Source organism: Protopterus annectens, chromosome 3.part0 (assembly GCF_019279795.1).
Source record: "Protopterus annectens isolate FY-2018-M chromosome 3.part0, PAN1.0, whole genome shotgun sequence".
Taxonomy (NCBI): Eukaryota; Metazoa; Chordata; order Ceratodontiformes; family Protopteridae; genus Protopterus; species Protopterus annectens.
Genome location: NC_056731.1, coordinates 215,994,577 through 216,014,914, shown reverse-complemented (window position 1 = coordinate 216,014,914; position 20,338 = coordinate 215,994,577). Strand labels below are relative to the sequence as shown.

The 20,338-nt window shown below is 40.4% G+C and overlaps 1 protein-coding gene across 1 annotated transcript in view; it reads left to right on the top strand.

Moving 5' to 3' along the window:
• DNAH11 (dynein axonemal heavy chain 11) overlaps positions 1-20,338 on the top strand; it is a 4,606,558-nt gene that overhangs the window by 590,433 nt on the left and 3,995,787 nt on the right. Inside the window, exon 14 of the mRNA XM_044065542.1 lies at positions 19,205-19,600. Within this exon, the coding sequence (XP_043921477.1) occupies positions 19,205-19,600 (396 nt within the window). The remainder of the gene's footprint in view (positions 1-19,204; positions 19,601-20,338) is intronic.

The window sequence follows — 20,338 nt, the reverse complement described above, 5'->3', positions numbered from 1 at the left end:
GGTAGCTGTCAGTACCATTGTTGGCACTTTTTTCTACTTTGTTTTTCTTCTTCTTTTCTACCCTGTAGAGGGTATTTTCTTTATCTTTTTTGCCTACTATTGTTGATAGTTAAAAAAAAATCCTTTCCCCTTTTCTTCTTAATCATTGTCATCCTTTTAGCTAACACCAGTGTAGTATCATTGCCGAGAAACCAATGGGATTAAAAAAAATGCACTTCCTGTGGCCATAAGATCCCTAACATTGTTACCCAAATGGAGTGTATCTACTGCCTCTGAACTTCTCATCTCAACACAGGCTGCTCCATTTTCACAGCCGTTAATTCCAGGGCCATTAGTTATCATAGAAATAAGATCGTTTTAAAGGGTTGCTGCCACCTTCTTCCTCTGCATCAGGAGCTCAAACCCCGACAAAATCATCCAAAGCCTTGAGGTGAAAAATTCATATAAGCAGTCTCCAACCCAATCTCCAATCTCCAAAGATGACTGCATCTTTGGAGCCTCCTCAGAAGATTCAAAAGGAATCTGATCTGACCGCCTGAGATACAAAACAGAAGCAGTCTGATCCCACATCCTCAGATCTGACAACTGTTCATAAAAAATCTGCAAGAACCTGGTCCCAACGGTTCACTGTAGAACCTGCTTCTCCTCGGCTCCATTCCCCTTTCCTTCAGGGGACAATGAGGAGACAGTCTAGGCCCTAGTCCACCACTTCTTCCATCAGGTCCACCAGGAGCCTTTCAGAAGCCAAAGTGGATAGGATAATAAGGAAATTCCTCAGAGCTCAGATTCAGATAGTGGTTATCTCGGCTCCATCTCTAATCAGATCTGTGAGCCTTCCTTCCACTTCTCATGCAGTGATCTCTCCTTCTCTGATCTGACCCATTGTTTAAGAGCCTATATATAGGGATATAAGAGACCTGAGAGTGTCAATGTTGGATCCGAAGACAGATAAATCTTTGACTCCAGCTGCTTCCCTGACTTTTTCAGTTGTGATTCCTTTGGACCAGAATGAGTCTCTGAGCCAAAGTGTCAGCTCTGGGTCCTGTGGGCTATGTTCCACTCTAATGATGTTGGAGCTATCCCTGCCTCTTGGAGCTTTGGTGTTGTTCAGCTTGGGTCTGACTCAACCTTCGTAACACTGGTCCAAGCAGGGTCATGGAGTGATAGTATTGGCAGCTTCAGCTCTGGTGTGATCAACTACAGTGCCTTCCAGTCCTTCAGCCTTCAAGGTAGTGGAGTGAGTTTTCTCTCATCCAAGAGATTTGGCTGCTGTATTTTTTTTAGATCTTATGGCCATACCTCCTTCAGGTCTGAGTTCTGATCCTCTCAGGCCTATTCCATGAGGACAGCCGGCCCCATCAAGTGTCCAGACACTCCCTATTGAGAACTTTCCTCTCTCTTAAGATGCCTTTACGATCATCCCACTGAGGAGGTTCCCCAAAAGAGAATATGTAAGGGGAAACACAGATTACCCCCCAGGAGTCTGTCTCCAAAGACACTGAATTTGATGAAGGGGAGGGGTCCTCACATCTCCACTGGATGACGTTTCCTTTGGAGACATCTTAGAGATTCTCAGAAAAAAGGATGGATGGTACTCTGATGCCCCATCCCAAGAGGAGTCAGTCTTTCTGGAAGGTTTTGGGAATGGCCCATCTATGTCTTGGGTGATCTCCCAGCAGATGAGCTTATAGAGCTATTCTCTTGCTAGGTATGGAAGGAACCCATTCCCCATTGCCCTGATAAATTTCTTGTGCCACCTAAAGATAGGCCACACTGGAACAAGGGAGGCTGTTTTGATGCTTTGGTTGTGGTGGCAGCCACAAAGAAGTAGCTGGCTGAGCAGACCTACATTGTCCATCAACCCCTAACAGAGTCTAGGACATTGGACAGAGTCAGAAAGCATGTTTTTGCTTCAGAGATATTTGACTTATGGTCTCTGAATTATACATTTCACAAGATTGCATCGAGATTTGACTAAGGAACATTCCAAATCTCTCTCTGAGTCCATGTTCATGGAAATGGAAAACTACAAGAAGATTTCTGGTCATTCTTGCATCCATCACTAATGTGTCTTTGAGGCTAATTTACCATGCTCTGGAGGGTACCTTATGAGCAGTTGGTTCAGGCCATAGGCATTAGGAGACATTCTTGGATGCACCTATGCAACACTGCAGAGACCTTTAAGTCTTCTTGCATCATTGCTGCTTTTGATGTAACATCTTTGTTTGGCTGTACTGTAAAGGAAATCCTTTCCTGGAGTGAACAAGAAGGTCTGCCATAGCAATATGCTTTTCTACTCCACAATGATCCTTTTCCAGGAATCAAAGAGGAGGCAAGAAAATGTGGTTCCATAAGTGTCAGCATCCTTTTCAGGATTCACTTGGGGATAAGTCCCTCAGAGGTAAGGGGGGAATTCAAATGGAAGAGGCCATTCTTGCGACAGAGGAGGCCCACAAAACCAGGGTCTCTGAGATTCTTTTTCGCATAAACCCTTCCAGCGCTCCTGAAAAGATGCCCAACTGCTCACCTCTGGAGGCATTTGGGGAGTGCTTATCTGTGCACCTAGATGCCTGGGCATTAATAAATGATTCTTGAATGCTAAAAATCATTTCCAGAGGTTATTATATACCATTTTTCCAGATTCCCCCAACAAAAAGAAAAAGGCTCCCCAATGCCCTGCCTAGTTAGAGGGAAGCAGCAGCTCAAGAAATTTGAATGTTCAGGAGTCATCAAGGAGGTCCCACCAGAGCAGAAAAGATTTGGAACTTACTCAAGATTTGTTTTAGAAAACCAGGGACTTGAGACCAGTTCTGGATTTAAGCAAACTAAATCAATTTGTGAAGAAGTCAAAGTTCTGAGTGGTTATGGTTCAGTCCATTCTGCCATTTGTACAGAAGGAAGATTAGATGTGCTCCATCAATCTGCAGGATGCATACTATCACATCAATATGAACAGACTATCTCAAAGATTTCTGCACTTTCAGCTAGAGGACAGTCACTATTAGTTCAGAGGTCTGCCCTTTGGTCGCACCACAACCCTCAGGGTGTTTACCAAATGTATGTCAGTGGTAGCAGCTCACTTGAGACTTCTGGGATTCCGAGATTTTCCATACCTAGATGACTGGCTCCTTACTGCCCCAACCAAGCAGCTGCTAGAGAAATCCAGGGACTACTCGCTCCAGTTATGTGAATCAGTAAGCATTGCAGTCAGCATCTGCAAATCTCATCTTCAACCTGTTCAGAGTCTGGAGTTCATAGGTGCCCAGTTGAACATAGTGTGTCAGCCTCTCTTCCACCACACCATGTAAGAATAATTAGGTGCCAGGTGGAGCAAATTATTGCACATCCTTCTTCCCCACTCAGACTTATTTTTCAGTGTCAGCTGCCATAATCTTAGTTCCTAAGGTCTAGTTTTATATGTGCATTCTTCAGTGGACACTAGCTGTTCAGTGGTCAGTTCTTCATCATCCCTTGTGCCTTCCAATAAAACTAACTTGAGCATGCAAAGACTATGTACATTGGTGGATATAGATGGATGAAGTTTTCCAAGGCCGCCTGTATGTACTTCCACCCACCCATAGCCATGGTAACCACGGATGCCTCCCAACTGGGGGGAGGACAGGACATTTCTTGAAACAGATGGCCCAAGGCACATGGTCTCCAGAAGAGACCAATTCGCATATCAATGTCCTAGAGATGAGCGTGGCCCTCCTAGCATTGAAGGCCTTCTAAGACTTTCTTCCTTTTGGAACAGTTGTGATGCAAACTCAGAATATGTCTGTGTTTTTTGTGCATTAACAAACCTTTATTATCCACCATGGATGCTGGGCCCCACTCAAGATCTATTTTCTCACCCCTCCAAGGTGGATCATGTGGAAATTCCAGGCCTCGAGTTGACAGCTCGGTTTCTCCAGTTCCACAGATAGCTAGACAACCCAGGCTTTCCTCCCCAATCTGACAGTAACGTCTATCTTCCCAAAAAGTTTCTACAAGGAAGATTTACAAAGGCAAATGAAAAATATTCTCTATTTGGGCTCTACAGTGGGAATTGGACCCCTTCCCTGCTCCTATCTCTGTGGTCCTAGAAATTTTAGCATCTATTTTTCAAGAAGAAGCTAGTTTTTCTGCTATCAAAGTGCAGTTGGCAGCCATATTTAATTTTCACTCAGGAGAAAATGCTTAATTAGCTTCTTCAAAGTTGTACAAGGCTTTTCTAAAAGGCTCTTTATTGATTAGGCCCCCAGTGACCCTCATCACCCTCATGAGATTTAGGGATAGTCATGCTGTAAGGGTTAACTCGGAAACCCTTTGAACCATCAGCTAAGTCTGATTTAAAATTTTATCCTGGAAAACAGCTTTTCTAGTAGCTACTACATCTGCAAGACAAGTTTCTGAACTCCAAGCTGTTTCTTCCAAATCTCCTTATCTTATTTTTAACAATGACAGGGTTGCCTTATGGACCAGTACATCTTTTTTCTCTAAAGTAGCCTCAGAAACAAATGTTAATCAAGCCATTAATTTTCCTGTTTTCTTTCCCAACTTTTACTGGCAAAGGAGAATACATGCTCCATCTTTTGGATATACATAGGCAGTTATGTTTCTATCTCCACAGAATAAAAGATTTCAGGAACTCAGAATAATTTTGTCTCCTTCTCTCCAGACAAATTGGGCTGACCCGTTTCTAAAACTGCCCTGGCCAAATGGCTTACTGATTGCATTTCCTTTGTCTGCAATCAGCAAGGCCTCCTAAAGCACATTACACAAGGTCCATGGCTACCTCTTCCGCCTTTTGGTCTAGGACTTCTGTTGATAACATGCTACTAGGTCTAATGCTCTTACCTTTATTGCTTATTACAAATTAGATTTGACTTCCAGACACAGATCTGCCTTTGGCTCTCCAGTACTCCAGAATATCATTCCATGAGGGCTACCCAAGGTTCTTGTAGCTGAGAAATGAATGAAAAGGACATCAGATATTAAAGTTATGCACAATAACTATGCATCTGTGTTGCCCAGTTTCATTCTTCTTCAACTCCTGATCCTCCTTCCCCCTTCCTATTCTCTCCTAGAGTGATCTTGTGGTTATTGTGCAACTTCTGTAGTGGTTTGAGCCCCAGTTCTGCTGCTACTATTCTTACTTTGATAACACATAGTATTAATTACTCCTACATCTTATAAGGCATCAAACTCAATCTGAGATGTAGCAGGTTAAATGGGGCATTATGAGTAGAGGGAGGAGCTCAAAGGTTGGATCCTAGAGTCTTGTAAATGTGGCCAAGTCGTATCCGAGACCCAGTAGTTGAGGAGGAATGATAACAGACAACACAGATGCATAGTTATGTTGAGTACATAACTTTAATTTATATATAGTAAAGCAATTTTGTGTAGTGCATAGTCAGGGGTATTTTAAATGTGGCTATCTTTTCACTGACTGTTGTATTTGTTAAAGGTATTAAAGTTAACAAATACTTTTTAGTTGTAAGAAATATTGTCCTTACCGTACAAGAGAAGAAAAGCTTGACAAAAACAAGTTTAATGTTAACATGCTGGAGTAGCATAAAGATACTTTCTCTTATTTTTACAAGTAGTAATGTCTAGAATAAAACCATTGGTGTAAGCTATAAACAAGTGTTTTGTAAGCAAGTAGAATTTAAAAATAAGGTAAAATGATGAAGGTTGTCAAAATGCATAGTTTCTTACATCTGCAGTGATATTACCAAATGTTAAGTGGGAGTCAAGAAGTCTGCAGTTGAAGGCAGCTGTACATTGTGTTCTGAGTCAAATTTGCATAGATTCATTGTTGAGTACTTTCCATGAAGATGAGCTGTCTGTAGGTGCAAGCAATTAATCATGAGAGTTCTGAGCATTCTTTGCTGAGGGAAATGTAAAATTTACAGGTATAGTGGCAAGCAGTTCAGTGAAAAATAAAGTCTGAAATTATGGGAAGAGTATAAGAGATGGCAGCCTCCCTAGCAGCCTTAATACTTTAATGCATTTAATAGAACAATGTACAGTTTAGTTACATTCATAGATAGCCAGCATACTTTTTGTTAGGGCTAAAAGTTATTGTTTTCTGAAAGAATACAAGCTGTTTTTTTACATCAGAGAGGGGAATACAGATAAGCAAAGAACAGACAACAATTCATTTATGTGGGAATATAGGTTGTTACATGCACTTCAGCATGGGTAACCTTAATTTTAGGTTAGGTAATGGCTAGGGGTGCAGCTGTCAATTTGAGAGGGTTAAACTTCATTTTTTGAAGATGTACATAGTTTTGTGTATTTGTTCTAAGTTAATATGGGATGTTGGTGTTTTCAAAATGTATTTGCCTTTTTGTGTGAGGGTTTTCAATAAAACAAAGTCTTGAAAAATGTGACATAGGTTCAATGGGAGATGACAAGAAACAACTGCATAAAACATCAGCCTATCAGACATTAGTATGTGCATGTAACACAAAAGTTGGAAATACACATTCCAAAAAACTGTCATGTCTTTGTATCATGATGGCTACGCTATCCATATTGTCCTGGAATGTAAATGGCCTTACAGGTATTGACAAAAAGGAAAGAGTACTGAACTATATTAAGAAAGAGTGCAAATAGCAATGCTGCAGGAGACTCATTTGAAAAGAAATTAGCATATGAATTTGACAAAGAAAGGATTTCAGAATTAATATTCAGCAGGAATGTCAGGGACAAAGGAAAAGGGGAGTAATTATACCAACTGTTAGAGGGGCTCCAACAGTGTTAGAAGAGGAAAAAAGGCAATGGTAGGTGTGTGATACTAAGGGGCTATTTGACAAGGGAAGAGGATAGCACTGACATATATGTACATTCCTCCAAAAACTGCTTTTCTTGAGCTTAAGAAATTTGGGGGAAAAATCAGTTTTCAGCAGGGAATATTACTTATAGATGGAGACTGGAACTTGATTTGCAATACTGAGGATGTAGCGGGGACATGAAAAGGGAAATTTAACAAAAGAGGGTAGATACGTGAAGAAATTTATGAAAATATTTGGTATGGAAGATGTGAATTCAATAGTAGGAACTCCGACAGAGTTTGCATATTATTCCCCAAGGTAAAATACTTAGGCTAGACTAGATAGAAATTATATTTTCACTGGAACATTTGTATTTAATTGAAGACTTTGACACACATCCACTAACTATTTCAGATCATGTGCCAATAAAAACTAAGATAAAAATGCAGGTTTAATGAAGTAAATGTGAGACATTTGGCACTTTCCTACCTACTTGTTAAAAAGAAAAGAAATTAAGGAATGGGTAGTGGAAATTATTTGAGAGTTATTAGGCAAGATTGAAATATCTTCAGAAGTTATAGTCTAGAGAGTGAGATAAAATGTAAATGGATTTTATAAACAGGATAAAAATAAAAGGGAAATACATGGTTAAGAAATAGTAGGAATTACATAGACTGGCTGACAAAGGTTAGTTTTGCAGAACTGGGGGATCTCATAGAACAAGAGGAAGTGCAAATGCAGAGTGCTAAAGAGAAAATAAAGGATTATCTTGATGATATACATGAGTTCAGAAACTTGCTGTTAAGTAACTATTTTTGATAGTGACCCCAGAGCACAAAAAGTTTTAGCACAATGGCTTTGGCAGCAGAAAGTAGAAAGGGTTGTTGCTAAACTTAGGGAGCCTGTAATGAGAAAAATAACCTTAGATTCTGTAGAGGTTTTACAGGTATTTTGAAAATGTTTAGAAAATTTGTATAAAGCTGAGAAATGTGAAAATCAAGAAAGGGAACAAATGGAAGTACTTATGGCAGACCTAATTATGCCATTGTGAGAGGTAGGTGAGGCTAAACAACTAACAGTTAAGATTGGAGGGGGAGAAATACAAATGGTAATGTATAATCAAGCTTCAGGAAATTGTCCAGGAATAGATGGAGGGAAGAAAGTGATAGAGATCTGAAATATTTTGTTTAGCAGTATTTTAAAAGGAGGGGAAGCACCAACATCTTGGAAGAAAGCTGTAGTGTCTGTGTTACTTGAGGATTATAGAGACCCAACAGACTCAGCTTCATACAGGCCCATTTCAATTTTAAATTATGACTGTTAAGTGTTTGTCTATATTAGCTAAAAGAATGACAAAGATGTTGCCACAATTGATAGATATGGATCATTGTGGTTTTATAGAGGGAATGCAAACATTTGTCAACATTAACAGAACAATGATGATCCAGAAGGAAGCATAATAGAAGTAAATATTGATGTGGTTCATAGGTTCATAGGTTGGTACTAGGCTATCGGCCCTAGGGCCTATACAAGCCTAGCCATAACAATTCCCTGGCTGTTTCTTCCCACACTATTTACTTGCCTGGACCCCTGTCTAGCAGGGCAACTGACGTGATCCCCGGGGTGAATTTCCTTTCTCCCATCCAATCGTCCAGGTTCATTTTGAAGAGGGCCAAAGAGGCGCTCTGCTTGACATGTATGGGCAGTCTATTCCAGAGTCTGGGGAGTCTCTGGGTCAGAAACCTATCCCTCCAGCATGTTTTGTTTATTGTGATGACAAGGTTTAGATCCCTGGAGCATGTGGCTCTGAAGGATTGGGATTTCTTTAAGTGTAGCATGTCCAACAGCTCTGGTTTTGACATGGCCTTGTATGTTAAGCAGAGATCTTCTCTGAGTAGACAATATGCAACAGAGTATAGCTGGAGTTGTTTAAGGCAGTCAGCGTAGGACATCTGTTTTAGGCCTGTGATTCTTTTAGTGAGGTATTTCTGTGGCCTTTCCAGTTGTTGCAGATGTCTTGAGAGGTACATACCAAACGGAGCGTTGTATTCTATAATGGGTCTAATGAGGGATGAGTACAGTGGGACAATGACCTCCTTTTTTTTTGGATGAAAAGCCCTTAGTGATGAGGTGTGCCACATAGAAGGATTTCTTGACTGTTGTGGCAATGTGCTTATCGAAGGTGAGACCACTGTCCACCTGTGTCCCAAAGTCTCTTATCACACTTTCAGTGTTTAATGTACTGCCACCTGTGTGGTAATTCATGGGTACATGTTTTTTCTCAAAGGGGATAACAATACATTTCTTGGCATTGAGCTTGATCCCATGGCTGTGGCACCAAGCATCTGTTTCTTTAAGGCCCTTTTGTAGAGTATCCATATCATTTAGGGATTCAATAATGGCTCCCAGTTTGCAGTCATCTGCAAACTTTGTTAGCCAGAGTCCCTTAGTGTTGGCCTGTACTTCAGAGAAGTAGATGCCAAACAAGAGCGGTCCCAGGACTGAACCCTGAGATACTCCACTTGTCACTTGTCTGGAGCTGGATTTAGAATCGGCTACTTTTACAGTGTGGGTTCTGTCAGTAAGCTAGTTGGCAACCCATCAAGTGACGTAGGGATTAATGCCCAGCTTAGTAAGTTTCTTAAAGATTCCAGAGTGGAGGATGGTGTCAAAGGCCTTGGCAATGTCCAGATAGGCTGTGTGGACCGCCTTACCCTTGTCCACGGCTCTGGAGACTGATTCAAAGAAGTCAATCAGGTTCAGGAGACAAGATCGGCCCTTTACAAACCCAAACTGGGTGGGGTCCAGTGTTTGAAGGTTGCTAATATCTTTGTTTATAAGTTGCATGATAATACGTTCCATGGCCTTGCAGATCAGGCTCGTCAGACTGATGGGGTGGTAGTTCCTAGGATCCAAGGTGGATCCCCCCTTGTGGAGTTGGATAACTGTAGCTGTGTGCCACTCAGTGGGCACGAAGCCTGAGGTGAAGCTATGATTGAACATGACACTTAGGTGAGGTGCCAGTTCATTTTGTAAGTTCATGTAATACACAGCCCGGGATGCCATCTGGTCCCATGGATGCTGTATTCTTAGCTTTGGAGAGTGCGTTTTTTTAACTGTGTGGCCATTATTACCGGAATTTGGCAATCTTCTGGTATTGGGATGGGCCTTTTAGGGGGTGAGAGGAGGGTGAAGTTGGCACTGAGTTGGTCTGCCAGGATATTGGCAATATCCTTGAGATCAGTATATTTAATGCCATTCTGTTGTAGCTCAGAGCAGATCTGAGCATTGCCATTTAGATTTTTGACATAGTTATAGAATGCCTTGTGGTTGTCTTTGCAATCTTTGGAAATTTTTTTTCATAACTAGCTTTGGAGGATTTTATGAGGGCTCTCAGCTTCTTACTGAGGCTGGTAAGGGAGTTTTTTGCATCCTGGAATTTTCCTCTTTTCTGCAACAGTTTCTTCCTTTTATTGTAAAGTTTGTATATGGCAGGGGACCACCAGATTGGCTTCCTTTTTTTGGAGAAGAGCATCTTGGTTCTATTTGGGATGGCATGATTCATGCATGAGTGGATGTGCTCGTACAGTGCCTTGGTGTAGGATTCAGCAGTTGAACTTTCAGTTCCCGTCTGCGTGGGTGTTATGAAGTTTGTCACTTCTGACTTGAGCAGCATGAAGTTGGCTTTGGAGAAGTTTTTTATGGAGGTTTCCTTACTGGGGGATTAGGGTGGGATGTGGATGTTAAGGGTGATTAGCCTATGGTCAGACTTGACCAACGAGGGGGTGACCTTAGGTGTGGAGCATCGATTTCCCATGTTGGTAATTACCAGGTCTAGGATATTGGAGCCCCTCGTGGGACTATGGATTAGTTGATCCAGGGCATTGGAATTTATGAATTCCAAGAACCGTTGGGCAAAGGTGTTGGTACACGAGTAGTTTTCCCAGTTAATGGCAGGGTAGTTAAAATCACCCAGTATTAGGGTGTTTGGTTGTATCTTAATATTTTCCAGTATGTTTAAAAAGGTGTAGTGAGAATCTTGAGGCATGGTGTGGGATCTGTAGCAAGCTACAATTTGGATTGCAGTCTTACGTAGTGTTAGTTGCACCTGGAGAATTTCAGACGCATTGTGTTGGGCAACTAGCCTGGTGGTATGAATATCCTTGGTAAATAGGGACACTCCTTTAGTGTTTTGGTCCTGGTTTGGTGGCCGAAAATGTCTCTTTTCATGTAGTCCAGGGAGGTACATTTCAAGTCATTCACTCCAACATGGACAATGACAGAGTAGTATTTGTACTTGTTGTGGAGTGACTTGAGTGCATGCATTATGTGGCAGATCCTGGCACCCGACAGGCAGCTGACTGTAATTTTCTCCTTGTTCAGCCTGGTGAGTGGGACATCAGTGTGCCTGACTATAGAGTCACCTATGACTAAAGTGTTAGGTATGTTGTCTTGCCTTAGGGGCTGTTGCTGGGTGGCACACTGGTGTTGTGAGCTATGTGACACTTTGGTTGTGATTGGTGTTTGTTTGCATTTCAGCTTCGGAGGTCCTTATTGCTTGGGCAGGTTACAGTTAAGGGCCTCTGCATATGTGGATTTAATGTTGCTATGTGTGGGTGTGGGTTTAGAAGATTTATGTGTTGTTGATGTGTAGTGTGGGTGTTAACCTTCTCCTCTTGACTGTCTAGCGCATTCTTGGGTGGAGAGAGCTTTGCTTCCAGTTTGGCTGTGTAAGTGCATCTCTCACAGGTTGTAGTGTTGGGTGGTAGGAGGAGAGGGTTGTCTGTGTACATGAGGCAGTTGGGTCTTGATGCTGAGAAAGCATTTGATAGAATAAGTCTGGATTTTGTGTTTAGGGCATTCGAAGCATTTGCATTCTCTAATACAATAATAAAGGTCAATAGGAGGATTTATGAAGTGCCAGAAGCAATAATTAAAGTGAGAGGTTTCCTCTTTGATAAGTTGTGTTTGACCAGAAAAACCAGGCAGGGGTGCCCTCTTTCCTTTTTGTAATTTTCTTTATATTTAGAGTTATCGACAAAGAAAAAAGTGACTCAGAAATGCAAGGATATAATTGGTATGGTAATCAAGAAAAGTTGGAATTAACACTGAAGAAGAGACTATTGACTTGAAAGATTTGAATAATACAATTGATGGTTGTACCTTTGTTTTTTTCTTCTATTGGATTACTTTTACTACCAGTTGGTCCTTTTCTGGCTGCTTAGACAATTTTTTGTGCTTTTGGTTTTTTAAAGAAAAAAGGGACTCAAAATGCAAGGATATAATTGGTATGGTAACCAAGAAAAGTTGGTTTTATTTGCAGATATTATTTTGTACCTGATAAATCCAGAAAAGATCATCTCAGTGTTGTGGAACTCTTTAAATCCATTTCAAGTCTTTTTGGGATATAACATTAATGAAGACAAAACAAAGTCTATAGCCGTAAATTATGTTCCCACACACAAATTGATTCAGCAATACCCATATTAATAGGGACACAGTAAGATAAAGTATTTAGGAGTATGGATTAAAAAGGCTTCTGTTTTGGCAGCTAAGTATCTGTGGGAAGAGACCAAGGAGGTTATTTTTTATGGATATGGATAGGAAAATACAAGCAGTGAGAATGTATTTAGTCCTTTTAATTTTATATATCAGCGAAGAAGTTGTGGACAATAATTAGAGTTGAAGGACTTTATCTGGGGGGGGGGGGGTGGTGGTGGCAAAAGTTAAATGGCATAACTTGATCCTTCCAATATAGCAAGCTGATTTCGGATTACCTGAGAAAATGGGAAATGAGCAGTTTGAGATTCAGATAAGGATGCAGCACAACTGACCTGATGTTTTCAGTGAGACAGATAGTTGAGAAGAACTAGAGATGAGGAGAGAATCTAGCTGTGCATTCCTAGAATGGGAGAAAGCATATGACAAGGTCCCAAGAAGCTGATCTGGGCAGTATTGCGGTGGTTTGAAGTTCCAGAAACATTGGTAAAATTAGAGCAGGCTATGTACAAGGACCCAGTGACTCAAGGACAAACAGTGCTTGACCTCACAGAGGGGTTCCCAGAGGGAGTGGGTGTACACCAGGGTTCAACTCTGAGCCCACTGCTGTTGGTGATGGACTACATTAGTAAACAGGTCGGAGGGGACAGATCAACAAAATTGCTGTATGCAGACAATGTAGCATTACAGACTGACTCTGAGCTAGAACTTCAGGAAACAATAAGAGAATGGAAGGCAAAACTGAGGGTAGATGGGATGATACTAAGCACAGATATGACGGTGGTAATGGCAGCAAACTGGAGATATCAGAAAGAAGCTGAGAATAGAAACAGAAGAGAAGATAGCGGAACAGGTAAACAGCTTTTTGGATTTAAACCCTTAAGGAGAATCATAATAACCATAGGGAATGTTATATTCATAAAGTAAGAGAAAACGTTCTAACAACTAAGCTAACATGAGAGGGAGAAGGGAGATTTTTGCCAATAGGGATGACTACAAGTAAGGATATAGAAAAAAGGCAAGAGGGGGCTGGAATTTACTGTTGAAAAGTTGCAAAGGAACCAATATATTGGGAGTACATAAGTAGAAAGGAAAGGTAATAAAATAGGATGAGGCCATGAAGAAATTTGGACTGCAGGCTAGAGAGTAACTTCCCTACCAGGGATTGCTATCAGTTCAGGCAAAGAGAAAGGGATAGGGGGAATTATAAGTGAAAGACCTGCTCTGAAAGGGCATATAGAATATCACATGATAACTATAACAATCAGTCAGAGGAGGTTAAAAATGATTGTGAGAATACACTGAAAAAGCAGTTTACAAGAGAACAATGGAAGGAAATATGCATAGCTCCCAAGTATGCAAAGGGCTTTGCTTTGAATTGTTTGCACAGGCATTTTTATACCCCAAGCAGACTTCAATGAAGTTTAGCTTCAGGCTGATAGCAAATGGCAGTGTTATGGGGAGGAAAGAGATAACTGGGAACGTGTTTTGGAAGTGTTATGAGTTGCCAGATTTTAAAAATTCCCTGCAGAGTACTCTGTCAGAAATATTGGGTGAGCAAATAGCACAATTTAAGGATATAATTTTTTGAGATGGGACCTAGGAGCTGAATTTCCTACACAAAGTAGGGCCTTATTAAGTTTAATTATGTTGGCTGTCAAAAAAGGAAGTGAAGAAAATTGAAGTGAAAGTTTAAACCATCTGTATTTAAAGTACTGACCATTATAAAAGATAAAAGAACAGGAAGCAGGATCTTTAGAAAAGAAAAGAAACAAGACTGGCATGATTTCAGGGATTTTCGTATTGATGGTGTATTATAACAGCACCTTATATCCAAATAAGCAAAATGAGTGCAAAATGTACCTTTTTGCCTCTCATTGCCCTCGCTGCTTTTGGATAAAAAGTCTCCTCCTTGCTCATTCAACCTATTTGTTCCACATTACTGGAGAGAGAGTTGACCAGGATGTTCATCAGAGATGGTTTGAAGATTTTTTTCACCTTTTTTCCAGACTTTAATTAGAACTAGTGAGGCATAAAAGAGGAGTGTGCAATTGGCTCTCCATAGGAGTTGGCCCTTTACTTCTGGAAGGGGGGAATTCCTTTAAACAACCGTGCTCCTCCCTTCTCAGCATGAGCAATCTCCAGGGGAATCTCATCACTCAGTGTGCCTTTAACTGTGTACAAACCCCTCTTGCCTCTCCAGTGCTGGGGCTGCTAATTGAACCCTGGTCAATTAGGTTGCTGTCCTGGCGCCATCATTCTGTACAGTAAAGACAGGCAAGAAAGTCGCATACTAAATCATCACCCCTTTTATGGATTTCCCTCTGGATATTTGCAGGTCATTTAGTGAAAGGGGCATGTTTAAGCTAGATATTCTTAAGACTGAATTGTGTTTAGATAATTCTTATGTTTGAGATCTCCTGCACTTTCCCTGTGCACATTTTTGCTGCCACTCGTATGTTAATGAGAGCTAACATTACTGGATTCTGATGCATAAGGCTTTATCGCATTTTTGGCTTTTTCTTATGTCTTACAAGCCTCCACTTATGTTGTAGCAATCAGACATTCATTCCCATCATCGCCTTCCTGGTCTTTCCATTTCCTATGTCATTGCTCATACTCAGGAGCGGCCTTAGGTCAATTGGTACGCTAGGCAAAAGGGCTCCACGGCGCCCCCCACTACACCACCCGGTGCCCCCATCCTGGTCTAACTACATTAAATACATACTGGAAAAGTGCCCCTGCTAGAGCAGCGCCCTAGGCAGCCGCCTAGTTGGCCTATGCCTAAGGCCGGCTATGCTCATACTGGGATCATATGGGTCTATTCATTGTTTTTATTTTATGGACCTGAGATTTTATATTTTTGTTTAACTAGACTAGACTAGATTTTTATGTATGGTATGGTATTTTTACTTCTGGAAACAGGATTAGTTAGTTATGTCTATTGTATATGTTTAAATAATTAAAACATTTTAACTTGTACACTTTAAATGTTTTGAAGTTATTGTTTACAATCTTGGCTTGAGATTGGGGGAGCTGTTTGGAGTAACGTTGTGAAGATAGATGCTTTTTCTTTAGGAAGTATGCAAACAGCAACAAGGAGAAAATCAGTCCCAATGTAGAAAAAAGCAGGTTAAAATACTTGAGAAACAACAATGGGACAACCACGGCAAAGCACATATATTTAATAAACAATAAGCAGTAAACAGATAAGCGCGTTCGGAGATACCTCCTTCATCAGATCAATACAGGCTAACAACATCAGTATTGATCTGATGAAGGAGGCATCTCCGAAAGCGCTTTTCTGTTTACTGCTTATTGTTTATTAAATATATGTGCTTTGCCGTGGTTGTATTTTAACCTACATTTTCTTTAGGAAGGTTAATTGGATTGTGATATTCTATATTTAAAGTCTTGTGCTAATTTTTTTATTGATTGGGAGAATGGATTAATAAGTTGATGTGCTTTGACCCAACTTCCTTGAAGGCTGGTTATATTCTTATTGTTTTTTACTTTTTAATGGTAAGACTGGTGGGGACAGTTGGCACATTGTGCTACAGTTTATGTATAAATTACCCCTGAAGAATTATGCAACATTTGTCTACCCTAAAGTGAAACTATTATTTTAACTGATTGAGTCGACTGTTTTTATTTTGAGTAGGGTAGCTCAGTTGTTATTTTGAAAAGGTTAATGCAACTCGACTGGCTGGCTTGCACATTGATTAAGCAATAACCTATGCCTGGGTGTGGGTAATGCTGGATTTACCCACGGTTGGTGTGGTTTGGTCAGGAGGGTGAAGCCCGAGTGGCCAAACAAAGACAACCGTGGGTAAATCCAGCATTACCCTCACCCAGAAGTGGGTTATTGCTATTATACAATGACATTATTTAAGAAAAAAAATATTTACTTTTCTTAAATAATGGCATTGTATAATGCCTCCGTGCTGCCCTTCTGCAGCTGTCCGGTATTCTGCGGCAGTTCTGATGTGCTGCGCATGTGTTTGCTTACGCAGTACATCAGAGCTGTGGGTGGAAGTAACAGAGAAAGCAAGATCTCCATTGCTTTTTACAAAGTGTCTTGCTATGTTAAAGGAGTTTAACATAGCAAGACAGCTTTAAAAAAAGCAACGGAGCCCGTAATGCCTCTGCAGCAGCTCTGAGGGAAGCTTAAGTTGCCAGTTTTCTGTAGTAGAAGAACACAAGCTTCCCATATGACACCCTTCTGATTTATGCTGTTATGTAGCCGCAGCACATCCCCTCTGGCTCGGACTCCGCAGACTGCAACACCTAGAGTTCCTTCTAGATGTTGCCCAAGTTGTGAGCCGAATGGTCTTCCTTCCCCCCGGATGGGTGAGCCATGTGCTACTGTAATCCCATACACCCACCCCTCTCCCTTCAGCTGCTGTGCCCGCTAATTGAACACTGGTCATTTAGGTCACAGTAAGGGCTTTATCCCACTGTGCCACAAGAGCAGGCAAGGGATATGTTTTTATAGTGAACTGACATTTCCTCACAGAGCTTGTACATAGGTAATAAAGCTTAACATTTTATGAACAAGAACACCCATGTCCCTGAGATGATTTACTGCTCCTAATAACTGGCTATTAACGGAGTATGGATATTTTTGTTAATAGCTAAGTACAGTATAGAGAATTAAAAAAAAATGTTTTAACATTGAAATGGTTACTAGCTGTGAATAGAGTCTAAAAGCTTCTATAAATTATATTAGTATTTAATGTTGGTTATCATGGCTGCTTAGAGTCATTAGCAAATTTGCTAACCCAAATCTTTTCATAAAAGCAAAGGAAGGCATAAAAATGTTGTAAAAATGGTCCTAGTACTGACCTCTCAACAATAATCTGTGTGTAGATGTATGATTAGAAAATCAGTCTCTTTTATTGACTTGGTTATATAGGTATTACCCTTTAGCTTTGAACATGCAGCATTTCATTCTGTGGAACTGAGCTGAAGTCCTAGCTAGCTAGGGCCAAAAACAGGCATTCCAACATCAGTAGAGTTAACTGTTTCACTGTAAATGTTAATCATCTTAGTAGTACTTGTTCACTGTGCAGAAAACCATGTTGATCCAAAGTACTGACAGTGGTAAATTAGCTGGCATAGCTATGTTTCCTATTCAAACTTTCCACAAGATACTAGTTAAGTTAACTGGCATGTAGTTCTTTGGAAGACTAGCTTCACTATTCTTGTGAACATGAACAGTTACAGCTATTTCCCATACTTTACAGACAAAACCAGCATGTAAGGAATGCTGAAGATAAGTAAGTTAAGGGAGATGTTGCAGCATCGATTTAGCTCATCAATGCCTGTGGCTGAGTCATCTTTAACTTTTTTACATGGATTGCTTGACTTATTCTTCTGTTATTTTTGGACAATCAAGGTGCATCTTCACTTCAGGGAAGTTGGGAGGAGACATACAAGTCTGGTACTCACCAAAGAATGTTTTGGAAAACAGTTCTGTTATTTTGCTGGTGTCAGTAATGACATTATCGCTGTCCTTAAGTAAAATATGATTATTTCTTCAGTAGCACACCCAAACATACTTGTAAAAAGCCTTGTTGTTATTCCTAGTATGTACTACAAGCCTGTACTCAAATTCTGCTTTTCTTACAGTTCTCTATAATCTTGGCTCTCTATTTAGGGCAATTGGTAATTTTTTGTATACTGCCCAATGATGCCTTTTCTGGACAGCCCCCTTATAGGGCTTTTCCAACATGGAGGTACAGTTGTATACTTTGGTTGAGATTTACCTATGGAGACATACTTAAAGGATACTAATAACTGCTCAGTTTGTGATAGGATTCCTAGAAGTCCCATAAAGTTAATCCATTTTTCATTGTGCCCCAGTCCCAATTATTGTATACATCTGTGATCTCATCACATTTAGCCTGATAAAAAGTCTGATGTACTTTTGGTGAGAGAGAGAAGAATGGAACTGTCTTATATATCAACCTTTGAAGGAAGGGGTAGCAATGTTTGAGGGTTAACATGGGAGAGGGGCATGTGTGTAGCTCACTGGCCCATGCAAGCAGTAGTCTTCCTCAGCAGGTGCATGCATGATGAGGCACAGTGTCTTCCATAGTGATGTGGGTCACACATCTCCCACCCAAAGGGAGAGGGGCTAGGATTTAACATGAAACATGCTCTAAATGCTGGGATGCTGGAAAGGGTGCAAGCAATTCTTGAGGTAGTCTGGATGACAGCCCATCCAATTTAGGGGAATACCTGATGCTCACTAAGCAGAAGCAACATGGCGTACAAAAGAAATCTTCTTGTCATATTTCTCATAGTACTGAACAGGGTCACCAGTAAGTAGTGCCTTAGTTCTAATACTGCTCTTTTTTGGGCCTTATGGCAGGAGCTGAGTGTGAGAATGACCCATGTCTGTATTTTTTCAATAGTGGTGTGCTTTTCATTATTTCTGGTGGCAAATCTATCAAGTGCACCTCTGCTTGTATGATTTTGTGTTCAAATGGGGAGGACAAAAACATTTCAACAGCATCATCACCTAGTGACCTTAGAAACATTTTTACAAGTTAATGGTATACTGAGAACAAGTGCATTCAGTGGGCAAGAGGGCATAGTATCTTCAAGTAATGTTTGTTTAGTAACTTAAGTTTCATTACCACTTGTGATTGTGAAGTATGGGTATTTATAATGTCATAACTGAATTTTTCAGCATTAGAGACTATATATATATCAGTGTTTAAGGAATCACCAATCGGTGTAATGATTCATATACATGTCTAAGAATCATAGGCAAGCATATAAATTTTTGTCTGAGCATACTGTCAAACTACCACATCCACAAAAAGCCCTAAACAAACTGTTGATATATTTCAAGAATTGTATTGTCTACTATGCTTTGGTGCCATGCAGGAAACCATTTTGACAAAACCTGTATTTTCTTTCTCTTTCCTAAACAGTATGTCGGGAACCTTGAACTAATAGTTAGGTGGTACAACAAGCTGAAGTGCACCATACTGGAGGTTGAATTCCCTTTAGTTGAAGTGGAGATGAAAGCCATTGATGAAAAGCTGAGGGCTGCAGAGGAAACCATCACATGGAGGGACCAGAACTGCTGGCCTTATATTGAAGAAGTAAAGAACACTGTGTACGATCTTGAGAGGAGAGTTCAGAGCACAAAAGACAACACTGAAATGATTCAAAGAATCATGAGGATGTGGGCAGAGCAGACTTTCTTTTCACGAAAAGATAACAAGAAGGAGGCTTTACTAAATCTAGAGGACAGAGAAGAAAGAATTGCCAAGAGATACAGATTAATTCAAGAAGATGGAGTTAAAATTCATGAACTTGTACAGGTAATAGTTAAAATATATGTATATATAAATATGTACACAGTTATTTGATAACTGGATGAGTAAACTGATCCTGTGTACCTGTTTCACCTACAGCCAGAGCAAAAGACACATGCAAAGCATCACTCATAGGTTTTATACATGTGTGTAATAATAAAAAAGATATACATAAACAGTATTTAAAACTGTCTAATAAGGTTTAATTCCATCAGCAGAGCACAGACTTGCATTAAGCCCTGTCAGAATAAGTGGGTAAACATGATTTTACATAGGGTCTAAAAAGGATCTGCATTTGGCTATAGCGGATGGGAAACTCTAGCAGTTTTTTTGAAAACTGTGTATTCGGGAATGTTTCTGATTGAGGGGGATGGTTGTTCAGTACAGCCAGGCCACGTGTGAAAAAAATACTTTTCATTTGGCTAAAAGAGAAAATTTAGATGATCAACAACATTTACTTGACTTTGTTGTGATATAGGGAATATTAAGAAGATCAGCTTATAAGCTTTCTTTTATGGAAGGGGCTGTGACACCTCAGAAGTTTATGTAGGAAGGACAAGACGTAGTTGGCCCTCTGTCACATAAAGCTAGTTTGTTTTTTGCAAATTTAACCAGGTAAGGTAGTGAACCAATATGTTATACAGGTGCTGGTCTGAAGTTTGATTGTATACCATGTTGATTACAAAAACGGGCAGAAGATACATACACACACGCACACACACACGCACATGCACACGCACACGC